The sequence below is a fragment of the Scleropages formosus genome, chromosome 21, assembly GCF_900964775.1.
Source record: "Scleropages formosus chromosome 21, fSclFor1.1, whole genome shotgun sequence".
Taxonomy (NCBI): Eukaryota; Metazoa; Chordata; class Actinopteri; order Osteoglossiformes; family Osteoglossidae; genus Scleropages; species Scleropages formosus.
Window position 1 is genome coordinate 24,961,607 of NC_041826.1, and position 19,544 is coordinate 24,981,150.

The window sequence follows — 19,544 nt, forward strand, 5'->3', positions numbered from 1 at the left end:
GTGTGTATGTGTGTGTGTGAGTGTGAAACGAGGAAAGTGCGTATATATACTGTACAGCAAGTGATGTTTGGTAGCTGCGCTCACACGTAACCGCCATGCAAATATCGGGCAGGAAGCGGCGATTGGAGCTGCGCTCGCGCTCGTCCTCGCGCTCGTCCCACACGCACACCGGTCACCTCTTCAGACTCGAGTCACTCGAATTTGCATCCGACGCCAGAAGGACGGTTTCCTCATGAAAGCGGAGAGAGTTTCTTTCCCAGCGGCACCATGGTAACGTACAATTTCCTCATTTTATACACAAACACACAGACATATATATACTTATATATTATTAATATAGATTATGATGTGTTCGTGTATTTTGTGTAGCGCGCGCGCGCGTTTTCGTGGAGAAATTCGCTACGCGCGCGAGCAGCTCTCTCTCGCGAACAATACGGAATACGTGTCGTGTGAAGCCGGCGCGAGATGAGCACGAAAGCCTGGCGCGCGCTATTCGGCTTATTCCGAATTATGATATATGACTATGTAGTAGTTATGAAGATGGAATGACAGAAGCGAAGCGAAGGGCTCCGCTAAAGCTACTCGTGCTGTACTGTAATGTACTCTACTACTACTGTACAGTACTGTGTGAGATGTCGATCATGTTTTCCTCATCATCATCATCATGTCCTCTGAACTGCTTGGGGCAGAAAAGACAAGTGTATTGTGTCCAGTAAAAAACTAATAATAGTAATAATAGTAATAATAATAATGTAGGTTTAACAGAGCTTTTGAAAATCTTCTATCTTCACAGATTCAGCGTAAAACTGAGTGACTGTAGTGTAGTAGAGTGACCGCTCTAACGCAAATCAATGAGTTGATACATATTACAGTTATAAACGTATTGCTTGATTGTGCCAACATTTACTGCCTTTCCTCTAAATAGCACAGTAACCTTATTTCGAGCTATTGAGTGACTTCACAGCCTCATGTCTTCATGGGCCATCAGTTACACTGGTACTTTTTACCATTGTCTAATGCGCAACGGCCACCTTAAGGCTTAACCGCGACGTTTTGTAGACAAATCATGCAATAAATGTATGTGAAAGTTTTCTTTCCGGTCAAATTCAGGATAACGCACAGGAGAAGAGAGTACAGCAGAACAGAGTACTGGACAAGAGAGCACAGGAGAACAGAGTACGGGAGAACAGACTACGGGACAAGGGAGTACAGGAGAAGGGAGTACGGGAGAAGGGAGTACTCTGAGTACGATGTTTTCAGACCGAAAGCAAACAGAGACCAACGCTGCTACTGTCACTGGAGACTCGTCTGTAGTTTTTTCCAGGCAGCCTGGTGCAGAAACAACTGATCCTCCCCCAGATGAGCTTCTCCTGAACCTGAAACATGCATATCGGTCGTGACCTTGGCTACTTTTCCATAGATAGCTTCCTCTTTTCCCACTGGTTGGCTGTACTTCCCCAGTTAGCCCGCAGCACACAATAGCACAGTACTGTACCGCATTGTGATCTTGTGCACTGCACTGTACCGGTCGGTATGGAGGTGAAAGCCTCTGTAAAGTGACATCCTTGCTTTCTCCTCTTTTTCATATGTGTTTTTAAAGGTGTAATTTGAGATTATGTCATGTTCTTGTTCCAAGTCTAACTTCCATCTTACTGCTTTAATTCTTTTACAGAGTTTCTTTGGCAAATTAAAGAACCTGTAAGTTGTGTAATGACATATCTTCAAAGTTTTGTGCTGAATGGAGTGCATATACATACATGCTGTAGAAGACTTTGTAAAAATTTTAGTGGTCATTTTTCAGAGTCATAAATGAAAACAGGTTAGCAAATGTACTTTTCTTTGATGAAATCTTTCTTGTTTCTGTATGTTGGTGAGACAGTGGTCCACCTGCTCCACCGAAGAGGACAGGTGAGTCCTGCTGAAAACCCTTTGTCCTCATCATATCAGATACTCTGAAACAGGTTTCCAAACATGTCACGGACATTTTGGTGTTGTGACGTTCCAGATGCAGTCCTGCACTGTATTCACCTCGTAGCGTTTCTCTCTTGCGCACTTGATGTTGACTGAGGGTTAGCGCCACTCGCGATGAATTGACTATTGACTTACTCACCATGTCCATCAGCCGTTCAGCAGGTCACTTTTTGTGAGGACCACATGCTACTGACAGTGTACTTCAGTTTTCATTGAAACTCAAGAGTGTGCCTGAAACTATTCATAACTACAAAAACCAGTTTTCAAATAATGACCTTAGTATTTAGCGCATAGGAATTTTTGGATGCTTACATGGTTATTTAACTTTCATAAAAGGTGTTTTATATGCTGCCTGTTGTCTTTTACTCTGCAAACATACTGATGGAGCACTTTATTAGGAACACCTGTACTCTTGCTTATTCATGCAATTATCTAAGTAGCCAATCATGTGGCAGTAGCGCAGTTCATAAAGTCATGCAGATACACATGAGGAGCTTCGGTTAATGTTCACATCAAACACCAGAATGGGGAAAAATGTGATCTCAGTGATTTTGACTGTGGCGTGATTGTTGGTGTCAGACGGACTGGTTTGAGTATTTTTCTGTAACTGCTGATATGCTGGGATTCTCATGCACAACAGCCTCTAGAGTTTACTCAGAATGGTGCGAAAAACAAAAAACATCCAACGAGCGGCAGTTCTGTGGACAGAAACACCTCATTGATGAGAGTTCGGAGAAGAATGGCCAGACTGGTTTGAGCTGACAGAAAAGCTACGGTAACTCAATGTACGACTCTTTACAGCTGTTCCACTGGTTCCACTTCTGTCAGCCAAGAACAGAAAGCTGAGGCTGCAGTGGACACAGGCTTACCAGAACTGGACAGTTGAAGACTGGGAAATCGTAGCCTTGTCTGATGAATCTCGATTTCTGCTGAGACAGATAGTGGAGTCAGAATTTGGCATCAACAACATGAATCTATGGACCCAACCTGCCTTATGTCAACAGTCCAGGGTGGTGGTGGTAGTGTAATGCTGTGGGGAGTTAACTTTGAGACCATTAATACCAATCAGTCATCACTTGAATGCCACTGCCTATCTGAGTATTTTTTGCTGACCATGTGAATCCCTTTCTGGCGACAATTTACCCAACTTCTAATGGCTATTTTCAGCATAACGCACCATGTCACAAAGCAAAAGTCGCCTCAAACTGGTTTCATGAACATGACAGTGAGTTCAGTGTTCTTCAGTAGCCTTCCAAGTCACCGGATCTGAATCCAGTTGAACTCCTTTGGGATATGGTAGAATTGGAGATTCACAGCATGAATGTGCAGCTGACAGATCTGCAGAAATTGTGTAATGCAATCATGTCAGCATGGACCAGAGTATCAAAGGAATGTTTGCAACATCTTGTGGAATCCCTGCCACCAAGAATTGAGGCTGTTTTGAGAGCAGAGGGAGACTCTACGCAGTATTAGTACAGTGTTCCTAATAAAGTGCTCAGTGATTGTATTTTTCCGTAATGAAACAAGTGAGCCATGTTTGGGGCTGGATGGATGTGCAGGACTTTATTCTGTTGTGTTTCAATGCATCGCAGTCAGCGAGAGAGGAAGTGTTGGAAAAGGCTTCAGCAGGTACTTGCTCAGATCAGCTACATCCGTGTGCTCATTCTTCCATTTGATCTGCTTTTCAGAAAATACTGCTCATTATGGCTGGCCAGAGGGCGAGTTTGTAAGTCACTTTACTTCAAACAATTATTTATTATTAACAGCACAAAGTAATGTCCCTATAAAGGGACATCACAAGGAAAACATAACTGAAATGTTATCTGCTCCAGGTACTAGAGTTTGCTCACTTTTAGCAATGCACATTGTACTGCTTTGATATTTAATTGTACATTTACATTTAGTTATTTAGCAGACACTCCCAAATGTACAGTATATTCCATGCATTGATCTACTCAAAGTCCACATACCAGCTAAAGTCCATTTCTGTTGTGGAAAATACACACACGCACACACACTTTCAGAACCGCTTGTCCCTGATGGGGTCACGGGGAACCGGAGCCTACCCGGCAACACAAGGCATAAGGCCAGAGGGGGAAGGGGACACACCCAGGACAGGACACCAGTCCATCACAAGGCACCCCAAGCGGGACTCGAACCCCAGACCCACCGGAGAGCAGGACTGCGGTCCAACCCACTGCACCACCGCACCCCTATTGTGGAAAATAATCCTTAGCTATCATCTTTGTGTAGATATTACAAGGAAGCTGTGCAGCAGAAAGACGTAGCCTGGAGCCTCCCTGTTTTCTTCAAGCCTGCAGTCAATGACTTTCCAAACTGTACAGATTAAGTGCAATATACACATGTATGTTGCTCAAATGTGGGTCTGAACCCAGCTTCGTTCATGCAGAGTTGACCCATGATTGGATGGGTTTCCTCTGGGCGCTTTGGTTTCCTCTCATTCGGGGCTCTCGAGAGATTCAAAGCTTCAGCACCGAACACTGTTAGCAGCATGTGCAAAGAAGGGTGTGAATCCACCTCTGTTGTGTTTTTCAGTCAGTCAGAGGATGTTCTGCTGTCATTTAATGGTGGCAAATGGATGTGCCATGAATTTTCTCCTCTGCAACACATTTTTTGGTGGAAAAATGCAATGAAGAAATCAATAATTAAATCTTGAAATGTTTGGATCTTTGAAAATTCACATCTTGAATGGTCATTACACGTGTTACTGGTGTAAATATACTCTGCTCTATAAACAAATTAATGTTTGTAGGTAATTTATTACAGTGTATCTAGAACTGTCCGTCATCTTGGGCAACAGGTGTCAGCTAAATCCATAATAATAATTTTACCTCACTTTGGAGATGAGTGTCTGCTAAATGCACAAGTGCACACCGGTTCCTTAATTTACAAACGTAATTGGACTCGAAGTCTGTCTATAGCTCATTTTTTAAAAGAAATCCAAAGTCACTTTTACTACTAATTGATAATGAAACCTTCTTAATACAGATGTATCTATTCATTGCTAATTAGATTCTGTGAAAACCTCACATGTTCTTGAAAATTTATTTTTAAAAACTGAAACTTAACTTTGGCAACCAACAGAAATGTCAGAAAATGGATAAAGTGAAGAAAATAGAAGAAAAATAATGTGGACAATGTATGTATTTTGCGTAAACATATCAAAAAATGGACTTCACAATGGAATGTCTTTTTAAGTTTAAATTTTAAAGTTGTTAAGAGTGGTCACGTGACCCCTTTTCCATTTGAAATGACTGAGCTGAATTCACGATGACGGGGGGTGTCCACACACACCTCACAGATACAGCCGCTGGTAATGGTAAAATGGTATTGCTGACATCGATCCAGCATTAGGCATCTTAAAAATATTTTGGCGGTTCCAGACTTTTACATCTTACATTTACATTCATTCATTCAGTGGACACTTTAACCAAAGCGACATAAATCTCAGAGAAGAATACGAGGAGTGCAGTACATCGGCAGAAAGAGAGATTTGGATGCAGACACATGACTCCAGAGTACAATCAATTTGTTACATGTTATGAACCACCATATGAACCAGTGTATGTCACACGAGTAGCTGCATAAAGGTTTATCCATTATTCAACAATTTCTTATCAAAAAAACGATTGAACGTAAACACTTACACATTTACCATGCACTTACAAGACTCACCATGTGTATAAATAGAACTGTCTTAACATGATGAGTCAGTAAGGCTAAATGTAAGTAAGGTAAATAAGGTCTTGCTAATTCTTCTAGCGTTTTTTTCCCTTTTTTTCTTCTAGGTGTTTCTTTTAAGGAAAGGACATCCAACAGTCATTGCAAAATCTGAAAAGATTGCATTGTCCTCGCTGAGCGAGCAGTGCCTAAGGATAACATGACTGCAAGTTGTTTTTGTGTTAGTTTTCTAGTGTAACTACTGAAGCATGCAGTGAGTTGATATGTCTGTATTATACGTTGTATTTATTCATTAAGTAGAGGCGTTTCTCCAAAGTAACATAATTATAATAAACAGGTGAATAGCTGACGTTGTTGTCTCGGTGGCTTACAGTGCTACATGTGCTGAACTGTACTACTCAATCTATAGTCTTTTGCCCATGTATAGAGAGTACAATGTAACACGCAATCAGGGCAGTCTACGTTGACCGGTTCACCCGAAATGTCCTTGGGCTGTGGGAGGAAACCCAAGTGAACACTGGGAGAACATGCAAACTCCAGTCAGACCTGACTTCAAACCCACAGTCCAGAAGCTGTGAGGCAGCAGTCCAACTCGCTATATTTCTCGTAGACACAGTGAAATTTATTGAATAGGTCCGTTGTGAACCGTCCCTCGAAACACAGCCGTTATCCCTCCGGGAGACTATAGTCTTGTTGTTAAGCTAGAGGCCTGACCAAAAATGGTCCAAAACCCCAAAGGCAACTTGCGCTTGTACCCTTGTGATCAGCATACTGTAAATGACAGATACATACATTTATGAACAGAGTAGTGATGTTGTAATGTCTACTGTTTAGGGTAAAAATCCTGGCTAGGCCAAAAATTTGTACAGCATGAGCATGTGAAGTTGGCTAACTGTGTCTTTGTATATGTGTGTGTACTGTGTGTGTGAATTTGTCTCTGGCTCTCTGCTCTGGTGCACCTTCCAGGATGAGGAGGATGGTGATACCTATGAGGCTCCACCATGTGAGCGTCCCGCCTTCAGTGTGGAGCACCGACCAATGGAGGACAATGTCTACATAGGTGACAGGAGACGAGGGGTCGGGGGAGCTCGTGTCGCTGTGGCAGCAAGCCGAGACTCAACGGGATGTGTCAGCTGCTTATGTTTCACGGTCCCGTGACATTATTAAATAAATAGTTAAGGTTACGGAGTTTGATATTTAATGTGTTGTCTTATTTGTGGTGAACGTCTAACTGGTTGTGATTTTGTGACGCAGAGAGACCACCAGCCCCCCATGTCCCCAGCAGACAGGCACCGATCCCTCTGCCGTCCAAGACAGCACCCGTCGCCAAAGCCATGGTAGAGTTAGTGTGTGGTCAGCCTGCTCCGAGTGCAGGTGTGTGAATATCTTGCGTGTGCAGTATGTTCAGTGATTGTACAAAGTGGACTGTTTTCTCTTTTCTTTACAGAAACCAGAGCCAAATCGTGACCTAAAAGAAACCTACTTTGACCCCAGCTTGAAAAAACGTAAGTCCAACAAACGCTCTTTTAAAAGACAGAAAATCTTCCCGACTGCATCCTACCACAGTGACAAAATGGTACAGCTGCTCTGAGACTTAGGAGCGTAACCGGGATGCTCGTTGGTTCATTACTCGAAAAGTCTGTGATTTGAATGTGACACAGTGCAGCCACGGCCTCCTCATACTTTTCATCCGCAGCTGCTCGTGAACTCGTGTACATCGAAATTGTCGTGTTCATTTCGCAGACGTTTACGGTGAGGGTCAGGAATGTGTCATGTACAGAGAGTGGTACTAACCAAGGGGATTAAGTGACAGTACTTTGAGAATCGTGTGTCTGCATCTCCGTCTCTCCATCTCTTGGTGAAATGCGCTGCCAGTGATGTCAAATGAATGAAAGTGTTAATATAAATGTCCTCATCCAGGAGATCCGTAGGATGTCAGGAAATAGCAGCGTTTTTCGGAGGGAAACAGAATGGAAAAGTACTCTCTCTCTCTCTCTCGCTCGCTCTCTCTCTCTCTCCTTTGCTCTCTCTCTCTCTCCTTCTCTCTCTCTCCTCTCTCTTTCTCTCTCTCGCCTCATCTCTCTTTCTCTCTTTCTCTCTCCTTCTCCCTCTCTTTCTCTCTCCCTCTCTCTCTCGCTCTCTTTTCCTTTATCCCTCTCCCGCACTCCCTCTTTCCTTTTCTCTCTCTCTGCCCCTACCTCTCTCTCATTCTTTCTCTCTCTTTCTCTCTTTCTCTCTCCTTCTCCCTCTCTTTCTCTCTCCCTCTCTCTCTCGCTCTCTTTTCCTTTCTCCCTCTCCCGCACTCTCTCTTTCCTTTTCTCTCTCTCTGCCCCTACCTCTCTCTGTCCTCCTCTCTCTCATTCTTTCTCTCTCTTTCTCTCTCCCTCTCTCTTTCTTTCTCTCTTTCATTCTTTCTCTCTCTCTGCCCCCTCTCTCACTCGCTCTCTCTCTCCCTCAGCACCACAGGTTAATCGAAAGAAGAAGCCCATCCTTAACAGTGATCCCCCACCAAGGCCTGCTCCAGTGCCAGTCCCTGTGAACATTCCTGCTCCGCAGTGTGAAGAAGGTACCAACCGAGACAGCAAACCCTGCTGGGCCATGAACAGCACACCCAGATTGGTGACATGGTCCTTCTCTTTGTTACAGTACAAGAGAGCCATTCTGGAAAGTGCCCTGTACAAAAATATATGGCTTTGAATGAGTATTATGAAGGTGTCTAGGTACTGTAAAAATGTTTGATCCAGGGAGCATTTCCCAGATCGTAGCCAGGAGATTTGGCACACGCAGCCAGCCAATCCCAGGGTTCCTGTTGGCGAAACTGCTTGGGATGCAGCAGTCGGCCAGCAGGAGTCAGTATTTAAACTCAAACTCCCAGTGTGTGGCAGGTGTTTCTCCCGCAAGTCCACTGCAAACTATGTTCTGACAATTCCACATCTAAGTGTACCAGTAAGTGGACGAAGAACTATTTTGTTACGGCTACGTTTTGATGATTGGTATTATACATGTCGGGGGGCGTGGTGGCACAGTGGGTTTGGCCCGTGCCTTGCTGTGGGGCAGGTCTGGGGTTCGAGTCCTGCTTGGGGCTCGGTGGCCCTGTCTTTCTCCCTGTGTTTGCCTCCCCTGCCATGCAGAGGAAGGACCTGGCAACCCACCTCTGTTTCCTCCCTTGACCTTGAAAATCACGAGTGGTCGCTATGGGTTGGCTTCGACTCGGCACTTACCATGACCATTATACAAGTCTTGTTAACCTTAGAGGAAAAATTACACCTCTTAGCTAAATGTTTGAAAGTTACTTATCATATACTTTCTTTTCAGATGTGTACCTGGACCCAAATGAAGGACAGGTGAGCTCCACTTACTGTGGATATAGAGAAGCAAGACTTACTGTAGTCTATTCTCTACATCCCAGTAATACATCCCAGAATACCACACACATGCTGTCTGAAACCACTTGTCCCAAGTGGGTCACCATGAGCTGGAACCTAACCCGGCAACACAGGGCATAAAGCTGGAGGAGGAGGGGACACACCCAGGACGGGACGCCAGTCCGTCTCAAGGCACCCCAACCGGGACTCGAACCCCAGACCTGCCAGAGAGCGGGATCCAGCTAAGACTGCTGTGCCACCGCACCCCCCAGAACACCACATTTGTCCATATTTCACTCTCTTACTTTTGTTAACTGCTTCTCATGGTCAGGGCTGTGGCAGTCTAGAGCCCACCCCTCAAGGCGGGGGGGCACCCTGGATGAGCTTTCAGTCCATTGCAGGGCAGCCACTCACATGCACACATTCGTTCACAAAGAACAATTTGGGCACAGCTGGTAGTGTAGTAGTAAGAGCTACTGCCTTTGGACCCAAAGCTCACAGTAGTACCTTTGATCAAGGCGCTTACCCTAAATTGCTCTAGTAACAAATTAGCCAGCTGTATAGATAGGTAAACACCTTAACTTTGCTTTACAGAAAAGTGTCAGCTAAATGAATAAATACAATCAAGGCAATAATAGAAACAGCAGCAATGCTTGGGAAAGTTGTACAAGTAAGCCAACTGGCAGCTGAGGAGAAGAAAACTGAAAAACAGGAGAAAAATGAACCTCTGGGGGTCTGAGTCCAGTAGCTGCCCACCTCTCTGTGGCCACGGCACACCTGTTCACATGTATCTTACTGAAAGCTCCTTACAGTGTGTCAGTGCACTGGGGCAACCACAGGCTTCCCAGGTGCCTCAGGTGTTCCCAATGGTGCTATGACATCCCAGGAGACATTAGGACACAACTCATGAGCACAGTAGTAACGGGCATCTACTGAGAAGTTTTGGTAAAGAAAAGTGTTTCTAGTATTGATCTGAAAATACCGATGTAGGGGTGCATTCCATGCATTAGGTATCATAATCGAAGCAGGGAAATGATGCAAGCAAGGCTACCGGAGAGCCTTGTGGGGCAGTAATGAAGCTTGCTGGAGATGAAGGCACAGACTAACTTGTTGATGTCCAATCTAGAGAAGAAGCATGAGGTCGGGTTAGGAAACAAAGTTTTCATAACCAAGTTCATATAGGACTTAAATGATTGCGATAGTTTGAAGAGAACACAGAGATTCTTTGCAGATCAAGACCAGCTTCAACAGTTTGCTACTGGGTATTTTAGGTCTCAGAAGCAACAGCTTTCTTTTATCTGTGTTTAAGGTGAGATAATTATTGCCCATCCAAGCCTTGATGTCATCAAGCCAGCAAGACACACACTTCATTGTGAGCATGTCTCATGGCTTCATAAACAACTTGAGCGCAGGCATCCCTTGACTGATGAACTCCATTTACCCACAATTTTGATATAACGGCTCCTGGCTTTTGATACCCAACTTTTGATTTTCAGGAAAAAAACACTATATAACGACATTTATTGGAATCGCGTCCAGAAAAATGTAAAAGTCACAGGTGGCATTGGAAGCGCAGTATTGTACTTTGTGTGATGCGTATGCATCCAGGTCTCTCCGTCTGTTGGCGAGTTAGCGGTGTGAGAGTGTTGTTTTAAGACAATGAGGCATTATAGGAAGTGTATGAAATTCCGTAGGAGTGTCTGTCGGCTGTATTGGATGTTATTTAATTGAATTATTGTAGAGACAGCAGAGCAATTCGCAGGAAATGTTTAGCTGATGCTTTTTCTGGTATGTATACGCATTTTAAGTGTGTAAATGTGTTTCATATTATGCTCATTTGATAGTTATATTAGTGTTTTACAGGTTTCTGCTGATGTCTGGGAAAATTGGTTTGTGACTTTCAGATTGGAACGGATTATTATTTTTCCCATTTGAAATAATGGAAAATAGGCTTTAGGTGTCCGAAATTTCAATATCCACCCCATTTTCAGGAATGGATTAATTTCGTAATTCAAGAAATGCCTGTATTCTTGTGCTGCGTTCCAAGTAATGTTTGTTCCCTTTTCCTGTTGTAGGACAGCGATGACCTTTATTTGGAGCCTCAGGAAGGTTAGTCTCAAGGGTTGGAACCTACCCAGTTATGTTATACATACAAGTTCATTGCCCTGTAGGTTTTTAAGGTGTATCGACTGTTCTGAACTTAAAAAGGGGACTTGGACTTTTGCATGCCACAGCGTGGTTAAGGACGCTGACTTGTATCCTAAATATATCCAGTCACTTAACCTGAATTCCTCCACTAAAATGTTCAAACGTATCGAAGGGTAATGTGTTGTTACTTTGGATAAATGTGCCAGGTTTTCCAAAAGTTTGTAACTGTAAAATTTTGTGGCCACATGGTGTTGTCAACATAAGTTTGATGAAAGCTGAATTTTTTTCTCTGTAAAGTGATCACGGACAAATGAAAAGATGAAAATCTGCTGTTTTTGCTGTTCAGCAGCTTGTTCCCCGAGCCCACGCCCAGCTGCATGGATGCACCCCCCAATCAAAAGCTTGCCCTGCGAACCGCCACCTCCCATGTAAGATTTCACTCAGTCCTAACAGAAACAAGCCGGATCAGATGGGATCTCACAGGGTCATCTAGGCACCATCAGTTTACTGTGGATCTGCTTGCTAACAGTAGTGATGCACATATGTGAACTCAAACTCATAGCTCAGAAGTAGCCTGAATAAAAACAGCCGAGTGTCACCACTATGTTTTTCAGAATGAAGCCTCCAATTCCCAGAGCAATGGCTGTAAGTTGCTGGAGAACCTTATTTCATTCATTCATTCATTCATTCATTCATTCATTCACTCACTCATTGTGATTAAGCGCTTGTCCAAATTACACTCCAGGTGGTCTGCAGCTGATCTGAGAGTCATAGAGTGTCAAGGGAGCGAATACTGTGGGCAGGGTGCCAATCCATCACAAGCTTATTGTAGGTTTTCGTTATATGAGATGAAATTAATTAATGACAGTTAGGAGTATATGAATGTGCTTTTCATTTGTAAATTTGTTTGTAAATCCAGAGTAGCTTTTGCTCATCTTACAAACACAATCAGGATCAGCAGGCTGTTGGTAACTCTTCATTTCACTTTACCTCTAAGTCGCAATAGAAGATTAATAATACAGACCGTCTTTGACTTATTCATTGGTTATGTTCAGCAAAAACCCCAAGTAATGCTATAATAAGTACACACACTCAGATTTATTAGACTTGGCTTATTAGACTCTTACTTATTTTGTCATTTAAATAAATTGAAATGCGTTAAAATTAAAACAAGTGTAAAATAACAAAAATTAAAATTCTGTGATTTTCACAACCTCTTAATCCCGACAGTTGAGAGATTCATCACATAAATCTGTGCAGCATTTGTCAGCTTCTGGCCATTCTTCATTTTCTTATCTATACAATCTAAAATGTTAATACCACAGATGTCCCTTGATTTTTTTTTTATTCTTACGGGTTACCTTGTTATTGATCGTGGTACACTTGCAAACACCAGATATAAGCTGTGAACACTGAGAGGGCGTAAAAGAAATGCAGTCCAACACTTGTGCCTTTGCTTCACAGCAGACAGACATTTTAGACAACAGATAAATAAAGAAAATGTCAGTAAAGCATAAATAAATAACTTGGATAAAATCAATGTATCTTTGAAAATTCTAATGTGGGAAATATGATTGCATCTTCGAAAATTAATAACTCAAATTGCCATAACAGAAGGAGTCAGTGTGTATGAAGCGAGTTTCTGTTCTATTCACATGCTATTACAGTTTTCACAATGTTGTTTAGGGTTAGTAGAAGCATATTTTTGTCTGAAATTACTTCTGTTTCACACCTTGATATTTTATTTCTGAACAGCTGTTTCTGCTTGAAAAAATTCAATCGTGTTTTTATGTGCTCATGTAGCAAGATGTTTGTGTACAGTATATCACTGACTCTGTTGTTTGTTTTTGAGCTGTGTTTTGGCTGCTAAATTAAGTCTTTGTTTTCTAGAACTGTCCCACAGCCAGTAACGGTAAGAATGAACAACAATTAAAACTAAATGTTTTTTTTTCTTTTATTATATCAAATACACACACACATTTTCAGAACCGCTTGTCCCATACGGGGTCACGGGGAACCAGAGCCTACCCGGTAACACAGGGCGTAAGACCGGAGGGAGAGGGGACACACCCAGGACGGGACGCCAGTCCGTCGCAAGGCACCCCAAGCGGGACTCGAACCCCAGACCCACCGGACAGCAGGACCGTGGTCCAACCCACTGCGCTACCGCACCCCCTACCTTATATCAAATAATAATAATAATAATAATAATAATAATCTTTTTTTTTAGAGAACCCTTGATTCAGAAACTCACTCTACAGTTTGGGAACAAGAATAGAGAGTGACTGATCGTTAGGGTTGGGGTAAAGGTTAGGGTTAGGGATTGTGTGGTTTTAGGGCATGATGACAGAGTGGCAGCCAGAGGCAGAGGCAGAAAGGAATTGCAATAATCCAGCGTAGAGAAGAAAAGAGTCTGGCGCTGGGTAGCACATCCTCTACATGTCAACTGAGATTGGAATCCCTTTCGGTTTTACTTTGGCCCTGAAGAGGCTCAGCCAATAGAGGGCACTGCTCTCAGACACATTGTCAGTGTAAAACACGAACCGTTGTTCCAATTCCACGGAGCACTGCTGTCATTCAGCTGCAGGACACACTGTAAGTGGGTGCCTGTACAGCCACCGAGGCACGATGAGCTGAACCCCCACATCAGTGTGTGTAGCTCTGACTTTGAACTCGTTCATTTTACTTTGAGGCACAGAGATTGTGCTCATGAGCAAATGAGTTATATTTGTCCCTGACAAGTATGCAGAGTAATTCAGAAGCTACGGGACAAATGCGTGAAACCCTTATGAGTTTAATATGCTGTAGAATTCGCTGCACTACAGTGAGTAATATTTTGTGTGTGAGAGAGAGGGAAAGAGATGAGAAAGAAAGAGAGAAAGAAAGAGAGAGAAAGAGAGGGAGGCCCAGTTACAAAAAAAACTAAATCATTATCAAGTCAGCTGGGAGAAAAGTGTCAGTGAAATGAATAAATGTAAATGTGAAAAGCTACATCATCATTTCTGTACAAGTTACTAAAATAGAGGATTAGCGCTGATGAATCTGACCAACGAATTCATATACTGTATATTTTCGGTGCTTTTATTTCTCATATATGGCAGCTAAAAAACGCAACATATGATGCATGAATTCATTGGTGAGTTTTTACACCCAAGTACAGTATGGAACCAATCGATTGTATAATATGAGAACTGTCTAGTGTAAAGTACAGTATGCACCGGTATTATCGGTGGCGCGGCGCTGGGGCTCTTCCTCCGTACGTTCGAGTGCAGCTCAGTCTGTGTGGGTTTGCCCTGCGTTCCGGGAGATCATCCAAAGGCCAAAAGCTGGAGCCTCTAAATGATACATGGACTGTTTATGAAATGTTGGACAGTTTGTGGAAAGAATCAAGCGCTGCTGTTTCGCCCAGTTGCTTGTAATCCATATTGAGAACTTGCTGGTGTGGCTTTAGATGCCTCCTGGGACTCCTGGTGAAGCTGCTTGTTTTCTTGACTCACTTCCAGTTACACTAATGACATTGTTGACCTCGCTTGGGTAGAGAGTAATTCAGTACTTACTGAGCGCTCGGGACAACTTAAAGCAAAGCAGCTGATCTGGCTTGTGTCAAACTGCCATCGCGGGACCAGTAACCTGTGTCTCTGTCTCCCCTTGAGCTCCAGCTCCTGAAGGCAGGCGTCCTCCGTTTCCTGTTAAACGACCCCCACCCACACCTGTCATAAAACCCCTTCTTCCCGTGTCCAAGCCGAGGTAAGCAGCACATTCCGACGTGCACGGGCCCCTCTAAGACTGCTGAGTACCACATCTGGACAGTCTGTGGCTGACATCTCTCCTGTCCTGGACGTCTTAGCGAGGACATTTTTGTGGGCACGTTATTTACAGGATCACCAGGCAGGTCTAAGGGTGCTTCCTATCTTAATGGATACTTCAGTAAGACAAATAAGAGCTGAGTGAGAGGGAGGAAACACCACACACTGCCATGTTGAAATGGAAACACTACGTTTGTCATTTGTTTGAATTTCCCATGAAATTGTTGGTTTCCCACAGTACTGCTTTGGCACCATGTTCTTGCAAGCGCCATATTTACAACTCAGGTTTCCTTTATAGTCACTGTCACAATGTTACTGTGTTATTGTCACGCGGAACACAGGGAGCCGGGACGGCTGAACCCAAGTGCAGCATTGTTCGTCTGAAGTTGAGGGAAGAGGCAAGTTCTCAAAACCAGGGACGGGCGAAGGGTCGGTCGATCGGCGAACAGGACAGGAACGAGGATCCATGGGCGTGGTCGGAAAACGAAGCAAGGAGTCAAAAACCGGAGATCGTGAACAGAGAATAGAGTAAGAGTGTGTGCGAAGTAACGCGAGGAAGGGCGGTTGTCCCAGACGAGATTCCGCAACGGTACGGGAGCTGAAGAGGGTCTTTACAGGGTGAGCGATTACTCGGGAGCTAGTGCAGAGTCAGGTGTTGTCGCTTGTGTTGTGGGCGTGGGCGTGACAGTTATTGGCCTTCAGACAACCACTTCACAACTGTCTGGGGTTCACATAATCCACTGCAAATCCAGGATGTTATAAAAATGCTGCCTTACTTTAAATTAGCAGTAGGGTACGCTTGAGTACAGTTGAATTTTGTCTGAATAAACAATAAAATTTCAAATTAGAGCCACGTCCATCAGCGTTTCTAGTGGCAGTAGCACTTTAACATATGGTCTCTTGGGAATTTGATGCTCTTTCCAGTCCCCCAGCCCCTCCTGCTGTGGAGAGCCATACCACAATAAAAGGTGAGTACAGGCTGGGGAAGGGCTTTATGGCTCAGAAACCCACACAATGATGCTTCATTACACAAAACATTATCATTGCTCTCATTTATCATGATTACATATGAAGTGGATTTAGATTTTGACATTTAGGAAAACCTTACAAACTCGAATGAATTACGGCACAACACATGTCAACAAAGTGTAATTTTTTTTCCTGTTAAAGTCAGTCCCGTTGGTCCAAAGTCTCCTTCTCTGTCAGGACCGAAGGTAAGACTCTTTTCATTCGAAAGTCTGAGCTATAAATGAGGGCTGTTTCGCTCGGTTCCCTGCAGCTTGTTCAAATCATCCAAGCCCATCCCGCTGCCTGAATCGGTCCAGCAACACAGTTGTCACATGCATGTGTTCAACAAAGGGACCATATGTGATAATTAGTGTTTCGAAAGCTCAAATATGATACTTGTATCTGTGATGATAATACGGCTTTGATGGTGCCTCATCAGCAAGTCTCAAGGCTGCACGACATGGAGTGGTTTGCAGGGAGCTGTGACCGCAAGGAAGCGGAATCTGTTCTCCTAGGGGTCAAGAAGGTGGGCTACCCTTCACATGTTCTTACTTTTCGACTCTTAGCACTGCCACACAAAACCACATAATATGAACATCATGAATGAGCACCTTTGCAGATTTATTTATTCGAAAGTCTTGTCAAGGAGCTAAATGTGTTTAGTAAAGTTCCGTATCTAAATTACACAATAATCAAAGTAATAATAATAATAATAGACAGCATGTAGCATAGTGTATAGATTCCTTGATAATATCCCTCTCCTGCTATAGCACCCTTGAGCAAGATCTTACCCTGAAATTCTCCAGTAAGAATACCCTGCAGTGTAAGAGCTGTGAGAGCAGACCAGGAGGCGTTCTTCACACATGTTCAAACCACCTTGGCTGATTCCTCACATGGAGGAGCAGGAACTCTACTCTGAGGTTCTCGTGGATCTCCAGGTTGTTCACTTTGTTGCTGGGAATGAGCAAAGCAATCTTGTGCAGATCCCTCATTTTGGCCCCTGTATCTACAACGTCATGCTTGTGGTCATGATCCAAAGCTCGTGACCATACAGTGTGTGAAGACGGGCATGTGCGTGTAATGTTGAGCAGTAAACCTAGAGCTCTGTACGAGAACTCAGTTCCTGCTTCGCCACTACAGATTGGTGCAGTGCCCAATGGACTGCTGACGCTGCACCAACATCCCGTTCGCATTTTCCATCACTCGTGAACAAGAGCCCAAGATTGTTCCCCTTCACCTCTTTTCCAAAAAGCTTTTTCTTCAGATTCTGATATTCCAATGTTCTTTCTTCACATTTTTTTTTTCTAGTCAGAGAGGACCATTCACTGCCCCCTCCCCCCAACTGCCTTGCTATCTAACCCCTGTGATGTGGTGGTTACAGGATGGGGCCTTCCTCGTGAGACACAGCTCAGCCCAGAGTGTACGGCAGCCTTACACACTGGTGGTTCTGTACCAGGAGAAGGTCTACAACATCCCTGTGCGATTCCTGGAGGAAACGCAGAGCTACGCCCTTGGCAAGGAGGGCAAGAAGACTGAGGAGGTGAGACTGATGATGGGCAGATGCACCAAAAGAGAGAGCAGGAGGAATGGGCTTAGGGGGTGAGTTTGACTGTAGGGAAGGAGAGCCCCATCACATTCCTAAACAGGGTTGAGGCCAACAGAAGGGGGTACGGTACGACGTATAAGCTGAGTGCTGCACAGGTAGCACAGGTAGCTCACGCAGGAGAATGGTGCGAGCAGTTTGTGTGAGGGAGAGATAGATGTGAAGTGCAGCAGTGCCTTTCAGGAGCAGCTGGTGGTGTAGTGGTTAGAGCTACTGCTTTTGGACACAAAGGGCATAGGTTCAGTTCCCACTTTTGACTGTAGTACCCTTGAGCAAGGTACTTACCCTCAGTTGTTCTAGTGAAATTGCCCAGCTGTACAAATGGGTAAATAATTGTAAGATGCTTTGGAGGACAGTGTCAGCTACATGAAAAAATACAATGTAAAAGGAAGACACATAAAGTTTCAAGTTCTGAAAAACTACAAAGCTTTCGAAATTTCGCAGTCTCCGGAGCCTGAAGCTTCGAAATCCGGCTCTCCCTGGTTTGTCTCATCCACGCTTTCTTGGTGTGAAACCGGAGCCCCCTTCGTAAAGAAAACCGCATTTAACTAGTACCATTGTTTCTGCTTTCTCTTTCCATCAGATCTTCGGGAGCCTTCAGGAGATCATCTCTCACCACATGAAGAATCCCATTCTCCTAATTGACAGCAAGAGCCAAGCGAAGCAGACCACGTATCTCACCCATCCTGCCCACCCTTGACTACCACTACTGCTGTATTTAAAGACTCATATCTCCACTGCGTATTCACAGCATTCTCGGCATTTTAGCTGCACACTTACACAAGGACACCCTTTATAAAGCACAAATCTGCTGTGACAGTTGCTATAAAATGGCACTGCAACCAGAAAAGCTAGGAGCTTGCAACTTTTTTGTCTAAAGTACATTTCAGTGCTCCACGTTTGATAGAAAAAATAATACGAGTCTGAATTTATTGCCATATTATAGGTTAGTAGTGTAGGACAGTCTATTTATAAGGCAAAAACTTTTAAGGTTATGCATGTGCTTTAAGTAGCTGTGAAACTAATAAAGATATTAGTTATTGTACATAAAAATAAATTTTCAATGTAGTTTATTGATTTCAGTGTTTGTTCTGAGAAGGGCTTTATTTTTGTGATACACTGGCTGAGTTGAGGAACTTACAAACACAATGGGATCAAAAGGCTGTTCATAAGTCATTTTCTCATAACTTCAAAGTTACTTTTACCTCTAAGTGAGAATCAATAAAATAATAATACAAAAATCATACAATAATAAATAATAAAATAATAACACAGATGTCCTAGTCAAAGGCTACATACTATAAAAACCTCAGATGCAGTAATAATTTTTAAAAATATTTTTTGGTTTTATACACAGCACAAGGTGAAAACTGCATACAGACAGTACACCGAGAAAAAGCAAATACTTTCACATGCGTAGGAGAGCTCAGAGTCAAAGGGGTACAATTTATCACAGGTATGATCATATAAATGATGAAAAAAAAATTACAGCTTGCCACAACCCCACTTGGGACAAGCGGTATGTGTTTATGTGTATATGAAAAGATACATATAAACTGCCTGTAGAACGGGTGTAATATACATATGCACACGTGTGTTACAGTAGTTTATGGATGGAGAATGACTGTAGGGAGTTTACTGTGGTATGTCTAGCACTATAGGACACCTTACGTAATGAAGAGTAACTGAATAAATGTAACTGTGTCATGCTGCTCAGGTGTCAGGAAGCACGCAAAGTCCCAATGCGGTCCTTGTAGATCCAAAAGAGTGCCTTATGAGATCAAGTAGAGCTATTAAACTCCTTGTGAAGGACAGGAGACAAGTGCTTTCTCTGACTGGCCAAAGAAGGGCCCCTTATTGTGAGGAGTGTGTGATCAGTGTGTGATCAGTGCCATGGACAGGGAAACTACTGGCTCAGGTGCTCTGGACATGTGGACTGTA

The 19,544-nt window shown here is 43.5% G+C and overlaps 1 protein-coding gene across 5 annotated transcripts; it reads left to right on the forward strand.

Moving 5' to 3' along the window:
* Positions 1-20: 20 nt before the first annotated feature.
* On the forward strand, positions 21-18,572 carry LOC108920195 (B-cell linker protein). Of its 5 annotated transcripts, none has more exons than XM_018728778.1 (20): positions 21-270; positions 1,111-1,176; positions 1,673-1,698; positions 1,880-1,908; positions 3,660-3,697; positions 6,640-6,733; positions 6,928-7,010; positions 7,121-7,178; positions 8,132-8,239; positions 8,989-9,017; positions 11,114-11,147; positions 11,533-11,614; positions 11,801-11,831; positions 13,077-13,098; positions 14,840-14,933; positions 15,917-15,960; positions 16,163-16,206; positions 16,440-16,526; positions 17,382-17,540; positions 18,187-18,572. In XM_018728778.1, exons 1-20 carry the CDS (start codon positions 268-270, stop codon positions 18,301-18,303), a joined length of 1,248 nt encoding a protein of 415 aa, XP_018584294.1. In that variant the 5' UTR covers positions 21-267; the 3' UTR covers positions 18,304-18,572. The 5 variants fall into 5 exon arrangements, with proteins under 5 accessions (XP_018584294.1, XP_018584296.1, XP_018584295.1 ...); XM_018728780.1 differs by having other exon boundaries at positions 14,846-14,933; XM_018728779.1 differs by having other exon boundaries at positions 11,536-11,614.
* The last annotated feature ends 972 nt before the right edge of the window (positions 18,573-19,544 follow it).

Bases quoted from the DNA above. Each gene is read 5' to 3' on its own strand.
- LOC108920195 (XM_018728778.1), top strand. The intron at 9,018-11,113 runs GTGAGCTCCACT...TTCCTGTTGTAG, and splicing joins TGGACCCAAATGAAGGACAG to GACAGCGATGACCTTTATTT. The intron at 16,207-16,439 runs GTAAGACTCTTT...GTGCCTCATCAG, and splicing joins CTTCTCTGTCAGGACCGAAG to CAAGTCTCAAGGCTGCACGA.